The sequence below is a fragment of the Schistocerca piceifrons genome, chromosome 10 (genome assembly GCF_021461385.2).
Source record: "Schistocerca piceifrons isolate TAMUIC-IGC-003096 chromosome 10, iqSchPice1.1, whole genome shotgun sequence".
NCBI classification, from domain to species: domain Eukaryota; kingdom Metazoa; phylum Arthropoda; class Insecta; order Orthoptera; family Acrididae; genus Schistocerca; species Schistocerca piceifrons.
The window spans coordinates 111,240,891-111,264,410 of NC_060147.1; the positions used below are offsets into that span (position 1 = coordinate 111,240,891).

At 41.7% G+C, this 23,520-nt stretch overlaps 1 protein-coding gene across 1 annotated transcript; it reads left to right on the forward strand.

Moving 5' to 3' along the window:
* Positions 1-214: 214 nt before the first annotated feature.
* On the forward strand, positions 215-23,060 carry LOC124718961. Its single transcript, XM_047244628.1, has 4 exons — positions 215-583; positions 11,603-12,084; positions 22,568-22,769; positions 22,951-23,060. The coding sequence occupies exons 1-3, from the start codon at positions 572-574 to the stop codon at positions 22,572-22,574; spliced, it is 501 nt and encodes a 166-aa protein (XP_047100584.1). The 5' UTR covers positions 215-571; the 3' UTR covers positions 22,575-22,769; positions 22,951-23,060.
* Positions 23,061-23,520: the final 460 nt, after the last annotated feature.

The following is a 23,520-nucleotide window of genomic DNA, read 5'->3' on the forward strand; positions in this document are numbered from 1 at the left end:
GTCTCGCTATAGTAAGCACTTGGCTGTTTTGATGCTTGTTTCCTATAACCTAATATCACGAGTCTGTGGCAACACCTTGACATTCTTCGCCAAGTGAGTTTAGCGTGATCGTATCGCTGACGTATTAGGGCACAAACTTTGCCGCTGTCGGCATAGTAACTTAGAGTTGTTTATGTTTGTCGTTCGTCTTACGAGAGTTAAAGTAATAAAAGTTAATATGAACAACTGCTTTATTATTCTATAGTTCGGACATACTAGAAAGTCGCTACAAGACCAATCGTCATATTACTAGAACGATTGTTTATTTCGCTGCGCAAAAATACGTTCCATATCTTGCTAGAAGACCTTAATGAGAGTGATTTGCCACTGTGGTTATGATCTTCAGCTTTCTTATTTGAATTGTAGGACAAAATGCAGATCGGTCAGTCGAGTTCACGGAAAGGTGTGTTTATCGGGAAGACCTCGATGGGAGTGATGTCAGTATGCCGAAAGTTGCGCAGCTGTGATTAGTGAGGAGTAGGCCTACCGGAAGAACATAAGAGAAAACACCGTAGTAGTAGCAGTGAGGCGGATGAAACTGGATGTGAGTTACTAGCATCGTAATTGCATAATTATTTGATTTCATATGTCACACATTTTTATCGATCAATGCAGGAGTTTGAGAGGACACTTTTTACGAATTAAAGTAACGTATAAGATAATCTTTGGGTCTATGTGGATATGTTCAAACACTGTACTAAAATCGCAGTAATTCCACTGCGTTCTTTTAATTTAGAGTATCAAGAAAATGCTGTCATACTAGCCCATCTATACTGTACAGTGTGTGATGCTGGTACCGTTCCTGCGTGCCATTTGACACCCTTCGTCTCTGGCAATGTTAAGTAGTAAATCACAACTGATTTTAACCCTTACTTTCTGTGTAAAAATTCTTCTCAGTAAATTTTGTACATAGTTACCTCGTGAGAGCTTCTCAGATAGACAATGGAGCCTATTTCGAGGCGTCTTTGTCAAATGACAAAGAAAGTGAACAGTTGTGAAACATGTACCAAAAGTTACACTGTGAATTCAATTTAAATCAGAAAACATTCCCAATTTCTGTGAAAGCAAATTTTTTAGAAGTGTTTTGTGAGGAGGTACAAATGAACTATGATGTTTTCTTTTGCAATGTTTGTGAGGAGTAGGCCTAGATTATTAGACAGTGGAGCAAGTGTGCTGCAATAGAGTTTAGAGAATAATGTCATTCTGTATTTGATGTAGGAAAAGTACATAAACTGCAGTGGTATTCTGTAAAGCAGCTGTTTTACAGTGAATGTTGTTTTCAGCATGGGAGTGACGGAGGAGTTGGGATGTAGGTGGTGATGCGGTGTGTTTTTTTTTCTGTCATATGTGTTACACAATTCTCTTTGTGCTTCCCCAAACTCTTTTGCTTCCTTCCTGCACTTGAGGTTACAGACATATTTTCTAATGCAGTAACTGCCACAAGCAGCAACCTTTCATCACCCTTGATCACAGTTGTTAAGCTGTTAGCTACATTTTGGGAAAACTGTGTGTGGCCAAGTGTTAGAAAGGCTGAAATGTTCTATATTTGGATTCTAGGTAAATTTTTAGTGGTGTGTTCTAAAAGGTGTTTAATTTTATTAATGGAGTAACAAGCTCTTCATCCAGATCGTGATGTCCCAAGGGATGCGTACAACCACTGTGTCATGGTCTGCCTTGCACTGTTGTGAGGATGTGGAATGGAGGTGAATGTGGTCAGGACACCACTCTCCTGGCCATTTTGCTGACTTTGTGGACTGTGGAGCTGCTACTACTCGGTCCTGAATTGACGTCCTGAGGCTGAGTGCAGCTCCTACTTATTAGTGGAGCACATTTTTATAATGGATATTGCCACTGACTACATAGGCTATTATGTTTTGCAGAAGGTTCTGGAGGTATATTGATGCAACATTTTAATGGCAATCTGTCCACTCTGACATCATTTCCAAAACGACCAGCAAGTGAAACTGCAAAATATTAGCATATAATAATAGGCATACAAGAGCTGCCAATGTTCTACATGGAAAAATATGCCTCAGCATTAGACAAACAGAAACTGCTGACAGATGGCAACCATGATTTGCCAAAAATACTACAAATTTAGGTTTTTCAAAGGTGTGTTAACACCACATGAGCTTCAAGTTTTCACATTCCCTCTCAAAGTTTGATTATACTTGGTCCCTTGAAAGTACCGGTAAAAAAAGTCTTGGATGCTTGGTGTATTTTTCAACTGACTTGGTTTGTTGTCAGCAGGAGAATTAGATTTATTCTAACAGTTGTCAGAAGAGCTTCAAACAAAAGAGATTTGTCAACTTAACCCATGGGTGAAAGATCTTGTTATGAAATGTGTTGTAGCACTTGGAAGAATTGATTTTTTAGCAGTTTCTTGATAGCTATTATATTAAAGGCCATTGCTCTAGCACAATGTGCAAGAAATTTGCCATTAAAAGTGCATTGGACCTCAGAATTTGTGATGCGATGGCCCTGTTCTGAATGAATGTTTGAATTTAACATTTGTCGTAAAGTGTGAATATTTCAGGCAAGGCAAGAATTGTTAAAATTATGAAGAGTACTGTATATGCTCTGCAATGCGATGATAGAAAGTTTACCCCCTTTTTTGTAATATTTGAATGCTCAGATTTGTTCACAGAGCAAGGGTCTGACACAGATGGTCATTTCTTTGGGGGTAACAAAGCCAGACAAATGAACATTAAGTGTACTGGAAGAGCTATTGTTTGATGTTAGTATTGGGTGATGATCAGTTGGAGAAAGTTGTCACATGATTTGCTGAGGGCCCTTCCATATCATTGTCCCTCTGAGAAGGAAGGCTCAGAGTAAAATAGGATGCCAGAATGAGATTTTCACTCTGCAGTGGAGTGTGCGCTGATATGAAACTTCCTGGCAGATTAAAACTGTGTGCCGGACCGAGACTCGAACTCGGGACCTTTGCCTTTCGTGGACAAGTGCTCTACCATCTGAGCTACCCAAGCACGACTCACGCCCCATCCTCAAAGCTTTACTTCTGCCAGTACCTCGTCTCCTACCTGCACCTGCAGAGTGAAAAACTTTACAGAAGCTCTCCTGCGAACCTTGCAGAACTAGCACTCCTGAAAGAAAGGATATTGCGGAGACATGGCTTAGCCACAGCCTGGGGGATGTTTCCAGAATGAGATTTTCACTCTGCAGATGCAGGTAGGAGATGAGGTACTGGCAGAAGTAAAGCTGTGAGGACGAGGCGTGAGTCGTGCTTGGATAGCTCAGATGGTAGAGCACTTTACCGCGAAAGGCAAAGGTCCCGAGTTTGAGTCTCAGTCCGGCATGCAGTTTTAATCTGCCAGGAAGTTTTAAAATAGGATAACTTTTCTGGCTATGTGGCAAAGCTGAATGGGGTCACAACAGATGAGAGAGAGAGAGAGAGAGAGAGAGAGAGAGAGAGAGAGAGAGAGAGAGAGAGAGAGTGTGTGTGTGTGTGTTTGGGGGGGGGGGGGGGTATTATTATTTTTTATTATTATTATTATTATTGTTATTATTATTTAAATCCTTTACCTTCAACAAACCAATTCCCCCCCTAAATATGTGTTATTGTGTTATCGCTCCATGTGTGCACATCATCTCTCAACAACTTTGGTGCCATGTTTTACTAAATTTGTTTTCTTAATGAAAGTCTGTGATCCAAGACAACAGAGAAGTGGCAAAATTTTTGAATGAGTGGTGACTAAATTTACGTGTCAAACCATACACGATAACAAAAAAAAATAATAAACTGATAAGTTGTCACATTGTGAGGTGTCGTCCTGTGAAAACCATGTTTTAGAGAGTGTGTTAGATGATGACATAGATATCAACAAAAGTATGAGCAGAGGAAAAGGGGGAGAGAACATTGTTTTGCATAAAGTAGAAATATAAGTGGAAACTAAAATTGAAGAGCATTATTGCACATTTTTAAGACCAGCTGAGTTCATGCAATGACTAAGCTAGGGTGACCTTTCCATTTTTATTCAAAGAAAACTGGACATTTTGAAAAGTTTAGAAAAAGACATGGCATGGTTTAGGGAAAAAGGGACACAAATTGTGTTGACAAAATTTAATGGACATAGTTAAACTTTGCATCATACACTCAGTAGAGTGCAGAGAAAAATCACAGCAGTATGTTGAAAAAGTAACTCTCATAAAATTCAGTCATATGACAGCTTCTCCTTCTGATATTAAGAACGTTATACATTCCCTCAAAAACAAAAGCTCATCTGGTTTTGATGGTGTTTCCAATAGAGGACTAAAGATTTGTTCCCGCACAGTAAGCCTGGTCCTATCTGAAATTTGTAATGCATCACTCACTCAAGGCAAGTTTCCAGAGAAACTGAAATATGCCATTGTTAAACTGCTCTTTAAAAAAAAGGTGATAAGAGACACGTCAATAACTACCGACCTGTATCATTGCTGGCGTTTTCCAAAATTTTTGAGGAGGTGACGTATTCTAGAACAGTCCCTCACCTTAGCAACAGTATTATCATTAGCAAACCACAGTTTGGATTTCTGAAGGATTACTCTACTGTGAACTATATTTACGTGTTCTCACCAGATTTTACAAGCTTTAGATAATAAAATATTGTCAATATTCCAGAATGAGATTTTCACTCTGCAGCGGAGTGTGTGCTGATATGAAACTTCGTGGCAGATTAAAACTGTGTGCCTGACCGAGTCTCAAACTCGGGACCTTTGCCTTTCGCGGTAGAGCACTTGCTCGTGAAAGGCAAAGGTCCCGAGTTCGAATCTTGGTCGGGCACACAGTTTTAATCTGCCAGGAAGTTTCATATCAGCGCACACTCCGCTGCAGAGTGAAAATCTCATTCTGGAAACATCCCCCAGGCTGTGGCTAAGCCATGTCTCCGCAATATCCTTTCTTTCAGGAGTGCTAGTTCTGCAAGGTTCGCAGGAGAGCTTCTGTAAAGTTTGGAAGGTAGGAGACGAGGTACTGGCAGAAGTAAAGCTGTGAGTACCAGGCGTGAGTCGTGCTTCGGTAGCTCAGTTGGTAGAGCACTTGCCCGCGAAAGGCAAGGGTCCCGAATTCGAGTCTCGGTCGGGCACACAGTTTTAATCTGCCAGGAAGTTTCATTGTCAGTATTTTCTGCAGGCTATCAATGGCATTTGACTGTGTGAATTGCAGTATTCACCTAAATAAATTGTTGTTTTCATTGGGAAGATGGTGCAGCCAACCAATGGATAAGCAATATCTAATCAAAAGCATGCAGAAAGTTATAGTTAGTAATTCAAAAAATATAGCCTGCGGAGATAATTCTGACTGGGAAGAAATCACGTGAGGGGTTTCCGAAGTCTCAGTCTGAGGTCCATTATTGTTCCTCATATTTGTAAACAATCTTCTGTCTAATATACAACAAGCGGGATTAGTTCTTTTTGTAGGTGACACTAATATTGTAATCAGTCCAAAGATATATACAGAAACAGAAGAAATGGTAATAAAAGTTCTTAAAGTATCATTGACTGGTTTTCTCTGTGTGTTATCACCCTCAATTATAAAAAGACACAACACACTCATCTACTGAGTTACTGCACCAATGAGAAATGTAACACATGGTAAGGAAATTATAAATATAGTGGAAACTTCAAAATTATTACGTGTCCTCATTGATGATAATTTAAATTGGAAAACGCAGACATTGGAACTCTTAAAACAACTTAGTTCAGCCACATTTGTGACTCAGAATCATTGCAAATCTTGGGGAGGGACTGAGAAATTTTCTCCTCTACAACTCCTGTCCCATAGAAGAATTTCTGTTCCTAACTCACAACATCTGAATATTTTTTATTTTTGTAAGAAAAAAACTTTAAAATGTTCAGAATGTAACCATATGTACAAATTACTTTGTGATGTGAATGTGAAATGACTCATTCCACATCATTACAATTTATTGTGCAAAATGATCCTCAGAACATGAAATTCAGCAACTAACTCTGTCACTGTACTTTTCACTTTTATGTACTTTATCAATAAATGCATTTCATTTGAGCACTCGTGCAGTATTTCCTTGTCTTAAAGTGATTCACAATGTCAGATCTTCCTCCATGTCCAATTGCAAAGTTTGATTTGCACAATGTACATTCTAAAGTTTCTTCATCGCCGTTATACTGCTGTTGAAATCAAACTCTTGTTTTGGCATCATGAAACGTGGTTATCGATCAGTAATATCAAGAGAGCAAAATGCTACAATAAGTAAACAAAGGCCATAGTGCATACAATAACTAAACAAAGACCATAGTGCAAGTTGCACAAATAACACTTCCTTGTGTATATACTTCCACAATGTGCAGTACGTTGCAAATCAAACAACTGGTGGTCTAAATGATCAATTATTGACAAAATTATTTAATTGGATAGATAAAAAAAACTTATTCACCAAGCAGCGGCAGAACACAGACATAAAAGATGTTTGTAATTGGCAAGCTTTCTTCAGGTAGAAGGGTTGAAGGGGAAGGAAGAAGGTTGAAGGTAAGGGACTGGAGATGTCTAGGAAAAGAGGTAGATTTTGGGAAAGTCGGCCAGAACCTTGAGTCAGGGGAGACTTACCATATGGGATGAGAAGGAAGGACTGATTGTTGGGAACTGCATCAGACGATGCCAAAGTTGAGATTACAAATGCTCCACTGTTCTATCTGTTGCAAATCACATAAAGCAAGTAGAGAACAGGATTTACACTGCAGTGTTGTTTGAACAAAGTTATGTACATGAATTAGAACGATCGTCATTAATAAGTAGTTGAACAATGTTCTTTAAACTGACCTGTGAATATAATATAAGGAAAGGGGGAAGGGGATAAATTGTCTGTTTGCACTCAAAGCTGCTTGTTGAGCAATGAATGAATTTTAGGCCTAATGAAGAACGCGAGCCATTCGTATGTACACTCCTGGAAATTGAAATAAGAACACCATGAATTCATTGTCCCACGAAGGGGGAAACTTTATTGACACATTCCTGGGGTCAGATACATCACATGATCACACTGACAGAACCACAGGCACATAGACACAGGCAACAGAGCATGCACAATGTCGGCACTAGTACAGTGTATATCCACCTTTCGCAGCAATGCAGGCTGCTATTCTCCCATGGAGACGATCGTAGAGATGCTGGATGTAGTCCTGTGGAACGGCTTGCCATGCCATTTCCACCTGGCACCTCAGTTGGACCAGCGTTCGTGCTGGACGTGCAGACCGCGTGAGACGACGCTTCATCCAGTCCCAAACATGCTCAATGGGGGACAGATCCAGAGATCTTGCTGGCCAGGGTAGTTGACTTACACCTTCTAGAGCACGTTGGGTGGCACGGGATACATGCGGACATGCATTGTCCTGTTGGAACAGCAAGTTCCCTTGCCGGTCTAGGAATGGTAGAACGATGGGTTCGATGACGGTTTGGATGTACCGTGCACTATTCAGTGTCCCCTCGACGATCACCAGTGGTGTACGGCCAGTGTAGGAGATCGCTCCCCACACCACGATGCCGGGTGTTGGCCCTGTGTGCCTCGGTCGTATGCAGTCCTGATTGTGGCGCTCACCTGCACGGCGCCAAACACGTATACGACCATCATTGGCACCAAGGCAGAAGCGACTCTCATCGCTGAAGACGACACGTCTCCATTCGTCCCTCCATTCACGCCTGTCGCGACACCACTGGAGGCGGGCTGCACGATGTTGGGGCGTGAGCGGAAGACGGCCTAACATACCCCAGGAGCAACAGTGTCCCTAATTTGCTGGGAAGTGGCGGTGCGGTCCCCTACGGCACTGCGTAGGATCCTACGGTCTTGGCGTGCATCCGTGCGTCGCTGCGGTCCGGTCCCAGGTCGACGGGCACGTGCACCTTCCGCCGACCACTGGCGACAACATCGATGTACTGTGGAGACCTCACGCTCCACGTGTAGAGCAATTCGGCGGTACGTCCACCCGGCCTCCCGCATACCCACTATACGCCCTCGCTCAAAGTCCATCAACTGCACATACGGTTCACGTCCACGCTGTCGCGGCATGCTACCAGTGTTAAAGACTGCGATGGAGCTCCGTATGCCACGGCAAACTGGCTGACACTGACGGCGGCGGTGCACAAATGCTGCGCAGCTAGCGCCATTCGACGGCCAACACCGCGGTTCCTGGTGTGTCCGCTGTGCCCTGCGTGTGATCATTGCTTGTACAGCCCTCTCGCAGTGTCCGGAGCAAGTATGGTGGGTCTGACACACCGGTGTCAATGTGTTCTTTTTTCCATTTCCAGGAGTGTATTTTGAAGTGCAGTATTGCGAGCAATTTCTATATGACTGGGCTATCCAAGCATGACTCGCTAGCCACCCTCACAGCTTTTCCTCCACAAGTACCATTTCTTACCTTCCAAACATTACAGAAATTGCCCTGCAAACCGTATGCAATTCATTTCTTTCGATGGTCACTTACATAAGTTTGTTTAATATGTTTATATAAGTGGCGGTGGTGATCCATGCAGTGGGGGGGAGAGGAATATTCTTTTGGATGAAGTTGCAGCAGTTAGAAATGGAACCATGGTGTAGCAGAGGGCCAGCTTAGGTTGGAAGGTAACAGTTGGTTTGCAGTTTGCAAAGACAACAATGTGGCATAACAATCTTTTTTTGCATATATTGTACATTCCATAGTTCCACTAACATCCCTGATCAAAAGCTCTGTTTTCCCTCTGTGTCCGATATTTTCATATTTTTATTGTGTCTGAATAAGATAAACATTCCTGTCCCAAAACCCTCAATTCCTGTTGAGGTCCCTTTAATGTGTCAAATTTTATATTGCTAATGTTTCTGTGTTTCATGTAGTGTCAGCCGGTGGTTGTCTCGAGAGGGATTTGTCACTGCCACATTATGCCAGCACAGTATAAGTTAATCTTTAAATAGATAAGTGGTCCAGTCATATTAATGTGACCACCGCCTATGTTGACATCAATATGCGATAACCACTCACAGATTGCAAGTTGCAGCACTAGCAGTGGAAGGTATACATATAAAGCATGTCAGGGGGACATGGGAAACAGTCCATTCATTGAAACTTACTGGCAGATTAAAACTGTGTGCCCGACTGAGACTCGAACTTGGGACCTTTGCCTTTCCCGGGCAAGTGCTCTACCAACTGAGCTACCGAAGCACAACTCACGCCCAGTCCTCACAGCTTTACTTCTGCCAGTATCTCGTCTCCTACCTTCCAAACTTTACAGAAGCTCTCCTGCGAACCATGGCGAACTAGCACTCCTGAAAGAAAGGATACTGCAGAGATATGGCTTAGCCACAGCCTAGGGGATGTTTCCAGAATGAGATATTCACTCTGCAGCAGAGTGTGCGCTGATATGAAACTAGGCTAGGCTAGGCTGTGGCTAAGCCGTGTCTCCACAGTATCCTTTCTTTCAGGAGTGCTAGTTCTGCATGGTTCGTAGGAGAGCTTCTGTAAAGTTTGGAAGGTAGAAGACAAGATACTGGCAGAAGTAAAGCTGTGAGGACCGGGCGTGAGTCGTGCTTCGGTAGCTCAGATGGTAGAGCATTTGCTCGCGAAAGGCAAAGGTCCCGAGTTCGAGTCTCGGTTGGGCACACAGTTTTAATCTGCCAGGAAGTTTCATATCAGTGCATACTCTGCTGCAGAGTGAATATCTCATTCAGGAGTGCATTCATTGTCATATTGTGGAAACAGAGCCAGTTTATTGGATGTCCAAAAGGGTAAGATCATTGGCTTTTGGGCTAAAGGTTTTAGAATTTCCAAAATGGCTAAGTTTGTAAACTGTTCACGTGCCGCTGCTGTTAAAGTATACCATGCGTGGCAAAATGATGGTATCTAAAACCAGCACCAAGGCGACTGTGGTGCAGCACGGTCCATAGATGACACGGTGAATGATGGCTGCAGAGATGTAAACAAGCTAATAGACTTTTGAACAACTGACTGCCCAGGTGAACCAAGGGGCTACCAACGGTGTCTCCTCAGCGATCATTCAGCCAGTGTTGCTGTGTATAGGTCTCTGCAGCAGGTGCTCGGTTCATGCTCCCACGCTGACTGCTGTTCATTGGTGACAAAGGCTGGAACAAGCATGCCAGTATGGCAACTGGATGTCCACTGAGTAGGGACAGGTAGTGTCATCAGATGAATCACATTTTATATTCCATTGTACAGACGGCCATTGGTGTGTACAGCATAAAATGTCCGAAAGCAAACACCCTGCAATAATTGTCGTAAGGTTACAGACTGGAGGAAGGAATATTATGGTTCGAGGAATATTTTCGTGGCGTTTTCTGGGTGATCTCATTCTGAAAGCCACGGTGGATCAACACAAATATGCATCTATCCTTGCACACTCTTACATCCCGTTTGTTTTTCGTCGGCCTGATGGCTTCTACCGGCAGGACAATGAAATAAGTCACACAGCTTGCAGCGTAAGTGTGTGGTTCGAAGAGCACCGGGATGAGTTTACTGTACTCCCTTCACCACCAAACCACGTGGATTTAAACCCAGTTGAGAATCTGTGGGACCACCGCTATTGCGCTGTGGATCCTCAACCGAGAAACCTGGTGCAGCTGGCCGAGGCACTGGAGTCGGCATGGCTCCACATCCGTGTCAGTACCTTCCAGAACCTCCCTGCACATTGCATGGGGACTTAATTATATACAATGCAAATAATTTTAATTTTTTGATTTAGTAGCTGTCTGTTCAGTTACGCAGTCTCGTAACCGGTTGGCCCTGACTAGTATTAGTACGCAATCTGACTGCATAGGATGACAACAGAGAATGAAAGGAAATTTCCATTACCACAATTAATTAATTAAGTCACCACCAACTATAAAAGCTACGAGACAAAAACTACAGAACAACAAAGCACAAGTGTAACTGTTCTGTGTGTGGAAGTGTGATTCAACGTACACATCTGGCACGGTTCTTCCTCAATAAGACAAGATATTTTAAATACCATTTACACTGAATTAATTTAAAAAAAACTGAAATACTATAATTGCACATAGAAACCCGAATTACAGTCTAATACATGAACACAAGCCAAATGCTTTGTTGACTGAACCTGTGACCAAGAGGCATTGTTAGTTAGGAAAAAAAAAGAAAATGTTTTTTACCTTCATATATATTGACTAAAAATACACTCTGATCATTACAACATCTCCATTTGAACATCTGCTGTCTAGTCCATCAAAACAACTGCACATGACATGGCCTCAAACAGTACAGCTATCAACATCCTCTCAGCAAAGCACTAACCTCCACAACTTCTGAACATGCACTGCCAGTGGAGGCGGCGGAATAATACTCTTTGGCGCGATCTCTGGCGCTGTGACTCAGTGTAGCCACCTTTCAACATCTCGCAATGACCCGCATTGCAAAAGGTGGTTGTTCAGGTATTTGGCTGATGGCCACATTAGTGTGACTGGGCTGTATTTTCACATATAAAAAAATTATTTGAAAGGCAGCTTCTAGCCATACGAATTTGATCATTTACTTATCTTACTCTAGGTTTATTATACAGATTTGGATATGCATTTTTCTTTGCCTGTTTCAGTGCCTGCAAGCATCTCTGATGGAGGTCCACACGACAACTCCATTCCCGGAACCTTCCGACTGCCGGAGGTACGAAGAGACACACAACAATGCAACGGCTTCAGAACCCGAGTACAGTGGTGGATGCCGCGTGCCTGGTGAAGACATTGCAGGGTGTCGGAGCAGTGCGTCGCCTGAAGCTCTGCTATCTGTCACTTCTGCTTCACAAAATACCAACAATGTGCATTCGCTGTCAGATGTGACTGCTACTAATTTGAATTTGCAGCAGTTGGAAATTGCAGTTTCTGATGCAGCTGACATCACAGCACGCAGTACAGACTCCTGGCGTGTGACCATTGATGACATGTCTGATGAGATTTTGATAAAGATCTTGTCTCACATGTCTTTCAGTGAGCTCATAGATGTTATACAAAAAGTGTGTCCTCATTGGAGAAGGCTGTCCCAAGATCCAGAGTTGTGGGATTACAAGGAATACCAAATCCGGTAACAAATCTAATAATACTTAAAATGTGCACTGTACAGTTATTCTGCATGAAAGACATAGATAGGGTGTTATTATTCCTTTTATTCTGACACAGGTTTGGTGAAGCAATAGATTTCAAAGGACTCTCAGCTCATTTTATGTTGGTGATCTGGTTTCACTGTATGTTAAAAATGCATTCCAGTTTTAGGATCATGTAGTGAGAGGTATAATCTATTATGTATTCAGTATGCTTGTGTGGTTGATAATGTGGGCTAAAGTCTAGATTGGGGCCAATGGCAGTCACGGCGGTGCTTATCTACTGCTCATAGGTTCAGTTCCATAGAGCCAGTGGGATGATTCTTTGACTTAACCAGTGAGAGGCGAAAACAGAGGCAGTGTATTTCTAGCGCCATAATTGAAACCATTCCCTTGTTTGCCATTTCTCGATGTATTAGTGAGTTTCAAGAGAGAAATTTTGTGATTATGGCAGCGAGTGCAATAAAGTGGACTAATTTAAGTGATTTTGTTGTGCACGGCTATGTCGTCCATTGGTTTATGTTTCATGGATTAAATTAAGAGACTTGAAAATGTGTCATATGTGGTGGTGAAATGACTCTTGTTGAGTCAAAGATTTGTGTAGATCGAATTGTCTGAAAGTACAGCAAGAGCTGCTACTTTGAGTAAATGGATCTTTTTTTTATTGAGTCACAGGTTCAGTATCTTAATAAGCACTAATCTACCTAAGATCTCCAGTGATTTATTAAAAAAAAAAAAAAAAAATGTGAAGCTGCCCTGAGCGGAGAAACATTTCACTGCTTTTTGGAATATGTTGTGGGTTCTGATACTGTCCTCGGTTTGGAGATACGAGCACAGTGCAAGTAACAGTGACTGAAACAAAGAGCAATGAAATTTAACAATGGTAAATCCAGGATTGAATGCAACAGTATTATGAAAAGGAGAGTTGCTACTCACCATATAGCGGAGATGCTGTGTCACAGGTAGGCACAACAAAAAGACTATCAGGAAATGAGCTTTTGGCCAACAAGGCCTTCGTCGGAGATAAAACACACACAAACACACACAAACACACACACACACACACACACACACACACACACACACACACACACACACACACAGAGTCAGTCAGTCAGTGATTTGTGTGTGTGTGTGTGTGTGTGTGTGTGTGCTTTTTTTTTTTTTTTTTTTTTTTTTTGTTTTTGTTGTGCCTATCTGCAACTCAACACCTTCGCTATATGTTGAGTAGCAACTATTCTTTTCGTAATATTGTGAGCAAATAAATTTATAATTCTTGCTTACAGCAATGTTTCATTCTTCCTTTTGAATTACTTTCTTCAAAACACGTGATCAGCCTTTCGCTCTCTTATTGGCTGTGTAACACACGTAACTGTTACACTTTCTTTCGTTCTTCTCATACCTCACAGTAAGCGTCAGATAGCTTTTCTATTTTTCTTTACCTTGCCCCATGTGTTGCCTCTGAATCAAGGCCTTTAGTGTCATGTTTAATTTTTGTGCTGATGCAGTTTTAGAAGATTCTGAAAGATGAGGGACTCATTGTGCTGCTTACGTAGGTTTGCCCAGCTCCAAGATCTCCTGCTCACCATATTGGAACAAAATTTACCTCTTCTGTTTGGAGCTGTGTTTTACATAGACTGAGGTATGTTCTCTTGCAAATATGTGTAAAAAATCAGTTTTGGAGGATATGATGCAACTGGTCAGTTGTGTCCAGCTCAGCTATCGACCAATATGGTGGCTGAGTGTCACATGCATTTCAGCAGTCACATTATAGGGACACCAGTGTGAATATGTAAGTTTTTCAGTGGTATGTTCTTGTTACTATATCCTCAGACATGTTAAAAATTTGAAAATATTCGACCTCTGGACGAAAAATAGTGGGTTTCATCAGACTGCTAAATATAAATGTGGAATGTTCAATGTACTAAAACTGCAACCTCTGTATAGTTGACACAATAGAGGGTGTTGGAGTGTATTAACAGTATATACTTTCTGTGGTGTATCACATTACTAAAGTGCCTGAAGATGAAGCCATGGTTGCTTTGAAATCAATAGAAATAAATTAAAACGATAAACACAGCTGTGCAGAAGCAAAGTAAAAGGCCTTTGTTCTCCAGGACAAAACCAATGTTAGTGGCCAGATACTCAAGGATGTTAGCCTGCAGGAAGTGACATTGAGGTTAGCAAAGTAGAACAGAAATGCATAAGTCTCTCTTCTAATGTTTCTGTACAAAGGGAGATCAGGAGTTACACCTCAGTTTCTGATGCCCCCGCAAAGATGATTTATACTGAAATTAGTATCAGTAGCCGTAAGTAACAGCTGGTAAAAGTTAAAATTGATCAAGGCCCCAAGGCCTGATGGAATACTCGTCAGCTGCAGCTGGGTTAACCCCTCTTTTAGCAATAATGTATTGAGATGGCTTAAAAAAAGAAGCTTGCCTATAGTCGAGAAGAAGCAAAAGTGATACCCACTTACAGGAGTGGTAGCAGTAGTGATATGCAAAGCTACTATCCAGTATCGCGGACATTGATGTATTGCAGAATCTTAGAACATTTCCTGAAGTCAAACATAATTAGGTATGTCAAACAGAATGACTGCCGACATGCCTGCCAACCACCATTGGTTCTGAAAATGTCAGTACTGTGAAACCTAACTTGCAATTTTCTCATGTGACATATTGAAAGGCATCATTTCGTGCTTGGGAGGATGCAGCAAGTTATCTTGGATATAGAGTCATTAACAGCAGTAGAAGTAACTTCAAGTGTGCTCCTGGGAACACTTGCTGTCCATGTTGTAAACTAAGTACCGGACAGGCAATATTAATAGTAGCTTCAGATTTTTTGCAGATGACACAGTTATCTGTAATGAAGTACTCTCTAAAAGAAGCTACATGCATGTTCAGTCAGATCTCAATAATATGTCATAGTGGTGTAATGATTGGCAGTTTGCTTTAATGTTACAGAAATGTAAAATTACGCACTATACAAAACACACAAATGTTGTATCTTGTTAGATTAGATTAGGTGAATTGTTCGTTCCAGAGATCTGTATTGGGGAGACCTTCATAGGTGAAGATCTTTTCAGAATTTTTTACCCCTTCTTTATTAGGTCACTTTCCAGCCTTTCTTCCTTTCTCTCTGTCTGTCTGTTCGGTAAAAATTTCACAACTGATTTCAAAGTAACTTCCCAATGAGTTAAATACTTGAAAGTTTCAGCATAGCTCAGAACTAGATAACAAAGCAATATTGACTTGCTTTCTTGTCTGGTGAGCGGTGAAAGCTGCTTTATGTACCACTGCCATTTGCCTCTTTTCCCATTTAGTCACAATTGGTTCATGGAAGAGTGATTGCTGGTAAATCTCTGTGCGAGCTCAAATTTGTTTAATTTTTGCCTTCATAGTCGTTTTGCAGGCTGTATGTAAGAAGCAGCAATATACAGGCTGAGTCAAAAATGATGTTACAGCTTTGGAATGATATAAAAATTTATTGAGATAACTTACTGAATCAGGAGATGTCATTTTGTAACAAACATCATCAAGTTTCACGTAACTGTCAAATGTTATTTTGGTTCGACGTGACTACCATTTGTGATGCAGCAAACATCCCACTGGTAATCAGCTTCGTTCCACGTTTGTTGCAGCAAATCGGATGTAACTTGTGCAGTGGCAGTGTAGATTTGATTTTTCAGGTTGGCTAAATTGTTTGGTAGGGGAGGAACATACACATGGACTTTAATGAAACTGCAGAGAAAGAAATCCAGTGGTGTCGAGTCTGGAAAGCAAGGTGGCCATGTGATTGACCCTTCATGGCCAATCCACCAACCTGGGAAGCAATTATCGTGAAAATGTTTAACTTCGGTGAGGAAATGAGGTGGTGCACTGTCTAGCCATCTCGGACATCTTCATTGGGCAGTGGAATTAAAAAGATTTTTGTGAACTGTGGGCAAAGCTCTCCCTAACCTGTTAAATATAATCATCAACAAGTGGGTGATTTGGTGATTATCATGTCTTGTGCCAAGAGTAAATTATAGGCTTGATTGGAGGTTCTTTAGCGTATTTGGTGTGAAGTTTATGCCAAACAGTTGTTACAGAGTTCGTTTCATGAAACCAAAACACACAGCAAGCACACTCTGCACCAGTGAAAGTAGCCATTTTAACTGTGCACTATGCTGGTGTTCCTTGTGGCAGAATGGGGTACTGATGCACTGCATGAATCAAACTTGAGGTTGTTTGCTACAAAATGACATATCTACCAATTTTGTAAGTTATCTTAATAAATTTGTATATCATTCCAAAGTCCTTTTTGACTCACCCTGTATTGGTTGAGTCAGGTGGAAAGAAACTAAAATTTACGTCTTCACTGTAATCACATCAAAATGTTTGATGTCAATTTAAATCTCTCTCTCTCTCTCTCTCTCTCTCTCTCTCTCTCTCTCTCACACACACACACACACACACACACATGCACGAAGAAGAAGCAGAAAATATTCCGAAGAAAAAGCAGAAAATAATTATGTAAATAAAATTAAGTTTTTGTATATCTAAAAACAAAGATGTCAATATAATGGAAGGAAACATTCCACGTGGGAAAAATTATATATAAAAAAACAAAGCTGAGGTGACTTACCGAACAAAAGCGCTGGCAGGTCGATAGATACACAAACAAACACAAACATACACACAAAATTCAAGCTTTCGCAACAAACTGTTGCCTCATCAGGAAAGAGGGAAGGAGAGGGGAAGACGAAAGGAAGTGGGTTTTAAGGGAGAGGGTAAGGAGTCATTCCAATCCCGGGAGCGGAAAGACTTACCTTAGGGGGAAAAAAGGACAGGTATACACTAGCACACACGCACATATCCATCCACACATACAGACACAAGCAGACATATTGGTCTTTAAATATGTCTGCTTGTGTCTGTATGTGTGGATGGATGTGTGCGAGTGTATACCTGTCCTTTTTTCCCCCTAAGGTAAGTCTTTCCGCTCCCGGGATTGGAATGACTCCTTACCCTCTCCCTTAAAACCCACTTCCTTTCGTCTTCCCCTCTCCTTCCCTCTTTCCTGATGAGGCAACAGTTTGTTGCGAAAGCTTGAATTTTGTGTGTATGTTTGTGTTTGTTTGTGTATCTATCGACCTGCCAGCGCTTTTGTTCGGTAAGTCACCTCATCTTTGTTTTTTTATATATAAAAACAAAGATGATGTGACTTACCAAACGAAAGCGCTAGCATGTTGATAGACACACAAACAAACACAAACATACACACAAAATTCAAGCTTTCGCAACCAACGGTTGCTTCGTCAGGAAAGAGGGAAGGAGAGGGAAAGACAAAAGGATATGGGTTTTAAGGGAGAGGGTAAGGAGTCATTCCAATCCCAGGAGCGGAAAGACTTACCTTAGGGGGAAAAAAGGACAGGTATACACTCGCGCACACACACACACACACACACATATCCATCCGCACATACACAGACACAAGTAGACATTTGTAAAGGCAAAGAGTTTGGGCAGAGGTGTCAGTCGAGGAGGAAGTACAGAGGCAAAGATGCTGTTGAATGACAGGTGAGGCATGAGCGGCGGCAACTTGAAATTAGCGGAGGTTGAGGCCTGGTGGGTAACGAGAAGAGAGGATATACTGAAGGGCAAGTTCCCATCTCCGGAGTTCTGACAGGTTGGTGTTAGTGGGAAGTATCCAGATTACCCGGACGGTGTAACACTGTGCCAAGATGTGCTGGCTGTGCACCAAGGCATGTTTAGCCACAGGGTGATCCTCATTACCAACAAACACTGTCTGCCTGTGTCCATTCATGCGAATGGACAGTTTGTTGCTGGTCATTCCCACATAGAAAGCTTCACAGTGTAGGCAGGTCAGCTGGTAAATCACGTGGGTGCTTTCACACGTGGCTCTGCCTTTGATTGTGTACACCTTCCGGGTTACAGGACTGGAGTAGGTGGTGAAGGGAGGGTGCACGGGACAGGTTTTACACCGGGGGTGGTTACAAGGGTAGGAGCCAGAGGGTAGGGAAGGTGGTTTGGGGATTTCATAGGGATGAACCAAGAGGTTACGAAGGTTAGGTGGATGGTGGAAAGACACTATTGGTGGAGTGGGGAGGATTTCATGAAGGAGGGATCTCATTTCAGGGCAGGATTTGAGGAAGTCGTATCCCTGCTGGAGAGCCACATTCAGAGTCTGATCCAGTCCCGGAAAGTATCCTGTCACAAGTGGGGCACTTTTGGGGTTCTTCTGTGGGAGGTTCTGGGTTTGATGGGATGAGGAAGTGGCTCTGGTAATTTGCTTCTGTACCAGGTCAGGAGGGTAGTTGCGGGATGCGAAAGCTGTTTTCAGGTTGTTGGTGTAATGGTTCAGGGATTCCGGACTGGAGCAGATTCATTTGCCACAAAGACCTGGGCTGTAGGGAAGGGACTGTTTGATGTGGAATGGGTGGCAGCTGTCATAATGGAGGTACTGTTGCTTGTTGGTGGGTTTGATGTGGACGGATGTGTGAAGCTGGCCATTGGACAGATGGAGGACAGCCTGGGTCTTCATGGCAAACGAGTCTGCAATGAGCAATCAGTTGTACTTGCTAGGGGTTTAAAATATTTTCACATTCTGTGGGTCTTTAGAAATATTCTAGCACTGTTTGTACTCCAGTTAATTTTGCATGGTGTCTCAGGTGCAGTTGTGGAACTTGAATGTTCTGCCATGTTTGGTGAGGGTATTTCAGTGATAGCTGTGAACACAGTCTGGTGCTTTCCAGTTAATGTGTTAAATTATTAAATTTGTTGTGTGATATTATCCACTGTTGGGGGCGCAACTCATTTTATTAATTCAACATAATAACTTGTGTCGACCAACAGTCAGTCAACAGTTCGGTGAATGATTAAATGGACAGTAAGCTATATGGAAAAGCTTAAATCATCTGTAGTTGGGTATGTGATTTATAACAGCATCTACACTCAACCTGATAGATATTGAAGTTCTTACTAATCATCAGTAATTATGTTACAGTTTATTTAAATTTAAAGCATCGCAGTGTGAGAAGTAGTAGTCTGCTGTGCATGCATCCATGTGAAAGGGGGTGGGGGTGACCGATGTTACCAATTCTTTTCTCATGTTTCAACTGTTCCTAATTAGCAATGACCTTGAATTTACCACGAGGCATTGGACTGAAATGATAATCTAGTAGATGCTTATAATATAATTCTGCAAATTGTATCTTATGAGAAAACGATGCATTTATGGTACTACACCTATAGATTTTGTATCAAAAAACAATAGAGGGGGAATAAACAAATTGTTAGCTTCACTATAACCTGCACTCCGACAAGATGGCTGGGAGTAGGAGTGAACACCATAAAAGGGTGAAGTGAATTTCCTAATACCTAAATTTTATAATAGTGATTGTACTAAATTTAAGTGAACTGGAATGTTTCACCAAAGTTTAAACTTTGAACATGAAATTCCTTGACTTGAATACACATAACTAACAAAACTGTCTTCACTGTAATTAGCTTCATCATAGTGTATCCTCTGAGGATTAATTAACATAAACAGTTATCTTTGATACTTGGTCATTGTACTGTTCACTGCACATCATAGAAACCTTGACAGTAAGCTGGTTTTATTCATTTAGTGGAATGAGTTTACTTTACCAAGAATATATTATGTAGCTTCAAAATTAACATATAGAACTGTGAAATGTGAATCAAAGGAGTGCACTAATAGAGGAATGGGATTCATTCACAAGTTACAAAATGAAAATGTGTAATAACAGAAGCACAATACATATAAGTAATTATTAAGATCATTATCCCACATGCAAGAGAGCTTGGCTTTACAAAACAATGTCATTTAACTTCGTATGGTAACATTCTGTCAACACTCCCACTGTTTAGCGCTTGTTATAAAGATACTTGGTCACAGTTACCTTGTTAACTTACAGCCTCACACCTCTGTAGCCACTGCTACTCAGTTCTGCCAACAGCAGCCTGAAGCTACATCCAGTAGGTATGACTCAACATAAGATGCTTCCTTTGTACAGTTGATCATTAACCAGATAAAACAACCGCTTGATGTTTGTGTCATCTCTGGCAAAAGCTGGCTGTTGAGTAGCTGTAGAATATGTGACCAACATTATACGTGATGACGGTTCAATTTAAAACCTACTTGACGGCTCCAAAGTGATATTTCATATGGCTGTATGTTAGAGGCTTTCTTCAAGCACTGATATCGACACCTGCTCACTTCTCACCCTTAGGATCAAAGAACTTTTAGAAAAAGGCAGGCTAGTCATTTGGGATTTCCCCTGACTAATATACATCTGTGGTGTACCTACACTAAGGGTCCGGACACCCCTAGAACCATACGTTTTTCATAATAGGTGCATTGTGCTCAGTAGTCATTAGACATTGTGAGAGAGCAGAATGGGGCACTCCGCGGAACTCATGGACTTCGAACGCGGTCAGTTGATTGGGTGTCACTTGTCATGCATCTGTACCCAAAATTTCCATACTCCTAAATATCCCTAGGTCCACTGTTTCTGATGTGATAGTGAAGTGGAAATGTGAAGGGACACATACAGCACAAAAGCTTACAGGCCGACCTTGTCTGTTGACTGACAGACTGCCAACAGTTGAAGAGGGTTGTAATGTGTAATAAGCATACATCTATCCAGACCATCACACAGGAATTCCAAACTGCGTCAGGATCCACTGCAAGTACTATGACAGTTAGGAGGGAGGTCATAAAACTTGGATTTATGGTTAAGCAGTTGCTCATAAACCACACATTATGCTGATAAATGCCAAACGGCACCTCGCTTGGTGTAAGGAGTGTAAACATTGGATGATTGAACAGTGGAAAAATGTTGAGTAGAGTGATGAATCACGGTACACAATGTGGTGAACCGATGACAGGGTGTGGGTATGGCAAATGCCCGGTGAATGTCATCTGCCAGCGTGTGTAGTGCCAACAGTAAAATTCGGAGACGGTGGTGTTAACGGTGTGGTTGTGTTTTTCATGGAGGGGGCTTGCACCCCTTGTTGTTGTGTGTCACACTATCACAGCACAGGCCTACATTGATGTTTTAAGCACCTTCTTGCTTCCCACTGTTGAAGAGCAATTCGGGGATGGTGATTGCATCTTTCAACACAATGAAGCACCTGTTCATAATGCACGGCCTGTGGCGGAGTGGTTACATGATAATAACATCCCTGTAAAGGTCTGGCCTGCACAGAGTCCTGACCTGAATCCTATAGAACACCTTTGGGATGTTTTGGAATGCCGACTTCGTGCCAGGCCTCACCGACCGACATCGATACCTCTCCTCAGTGCAGCACTCTGTGAAGAATGGGCTAGCATTCCCCCAATAAAGCTTCCAGCACTTGACTGAACATATGCCAGTGAGAGTGGAAGCTGTCGTCAAGGCTAAGGGTGAGCCAACACCATATTGAATTCCAGGATTACCGATGGAGGGCACCACGAACTTGTAAGTCATTTTCATCCAAGTGTCCAGAAACTTTTGATCACATAGTGTAGGAGCACTATTCTCTCTCCAAATACATTCAACCCTTCTGACAATAATATTTGATTGCTTATCCTACACACTATACTATTTAACTACTAAATATAATGGTCACACAGAAAGTAATACACCACATTTTTTTTTACTTCAACAGTAGTTTATTGAACACGTTGAAACATACTCACAAGAATGAATGATGGTTCCTCTACACTCCCTTTCCATTCTGTGGCCTTCCTCCACTGAGACACAAGGATGTGTAAGCCCTGTCAGAGCCATTCCTTATTCTGGTTACGAAGCCATTTCTTCTCTATGCGAATCACCTCATCATCATCCTCAGAATGTTTTCCACAAATGGCATCGACAGGTGGCATCCTATAAAGGCCCATAAAACTCAACATGCTCTGCAAGACATGAAGCAAGTTCTCCAGCCTGCACCATCTCAGGACTTGTCTCCAGTTGAGCACATGTGGGGTACAATGGGACTAAAACTGACTTATGCGACTAGTCCACCAACAACTCTTACAGAACCACGTGAACAGGTCAAGCAGGTGTGGCTTTACATATCCCAGGATGGTATTTGTCATCTATACAAGAAACTGGTCGCCAGAGTCAGCACCTGCATTGCTGCCCATGGACGCTACACAACCTACTAAAATGGGTGTTTCAGCACGTTTTGATATCTGGTACCTAAGAACTGCTTGTGTTATTGGTCTGTAAATGCAATCATTTCATATACTCTGTAGCACTCTTGTAACAATAAATCTTGATTGAATTGGAAACCTTTAAAAGAATGTACACTCCTTTTTTTATTTTTATTTTTTTCCCCTGATTATGTAGAAGCTAAAAAAAGGCTGCTCCAGAGTATTGGCATTGTAAGAATTGTCTTTCCCACATGTTGGAGATACTGTTCTGGAATGAGCTGTCAACAAATTACTGTGTGACAGGTACTGACCTTCCAGTGACACACACACTTGTAAAGGTGGCAGAACTGACCTGGAGGCGATACAGACTTTCCGTGATGCCCCAAACCGGCGCAAAGTATGCACGTATCGGGGAGCCACACCCCGTGTCTTCTGCACCCTATACTACAAATGCCAGGGACTGTCCGAACTGCGTCTGCATGTTGCACAGAAGCTCACCTACTCGGTAAGTGTTACATTCTCTAAAGTGCGCTTGCTTGATATTGGAGGTTCTGTTGCCACCAGTTTTTTCTTTTATATATGTGTAGATAAGTAAAAGGGGCTAAGTAAACATGCCAATTGTTCCACAATTCAGCAGTTCCTATCATTTACTAGCTTCTTAGCTGATATACAATTTTTTGTTCCAGACCTGTGTTTGAACTATAAATTCCTTCCTAAAATTTGGTTGCCTGCAGAGGAAGGCTGTGCTAGGACCCTTGTGTTGGTCTCTTCCAGCCATTTATCGCTTACGGCTCGTTACCTAAAATGACTGTAATTGTACAGCTAGTTGAAATAATTGAATAAAATGTAGCCACCAGATTAATATTAAGGTATATTCACTTGATACCTCATTCCTTGTTTCCAATGGCAAACACACAGGAATAAAAGGGCATGCACAAAAATGTGTAGAAAATACATGCACGTATGAATGTTTTCGTGTACACAGCTTGTGCTGCATTTATTGTAAAGTAAAGGTGACAGAAAAAGAAAACAGAAAAGTGATGTATATAAAGAAGTGTCTAAATAACAGAGGTGTGAGAAATACAAAGTTACAACAAAGTCTTATTTGCAAATTTCACGAGTAGATCATTGCAAGATTTTTGATTTGCTGCTTGGAAATCTGCAGTGATAAGGCTGGCAATAACATTTCGCTAGCTACTAACTGGTGACTGATAGACCAGGTTGAACATATTTATTTCATATGTCAAAACTAAGTA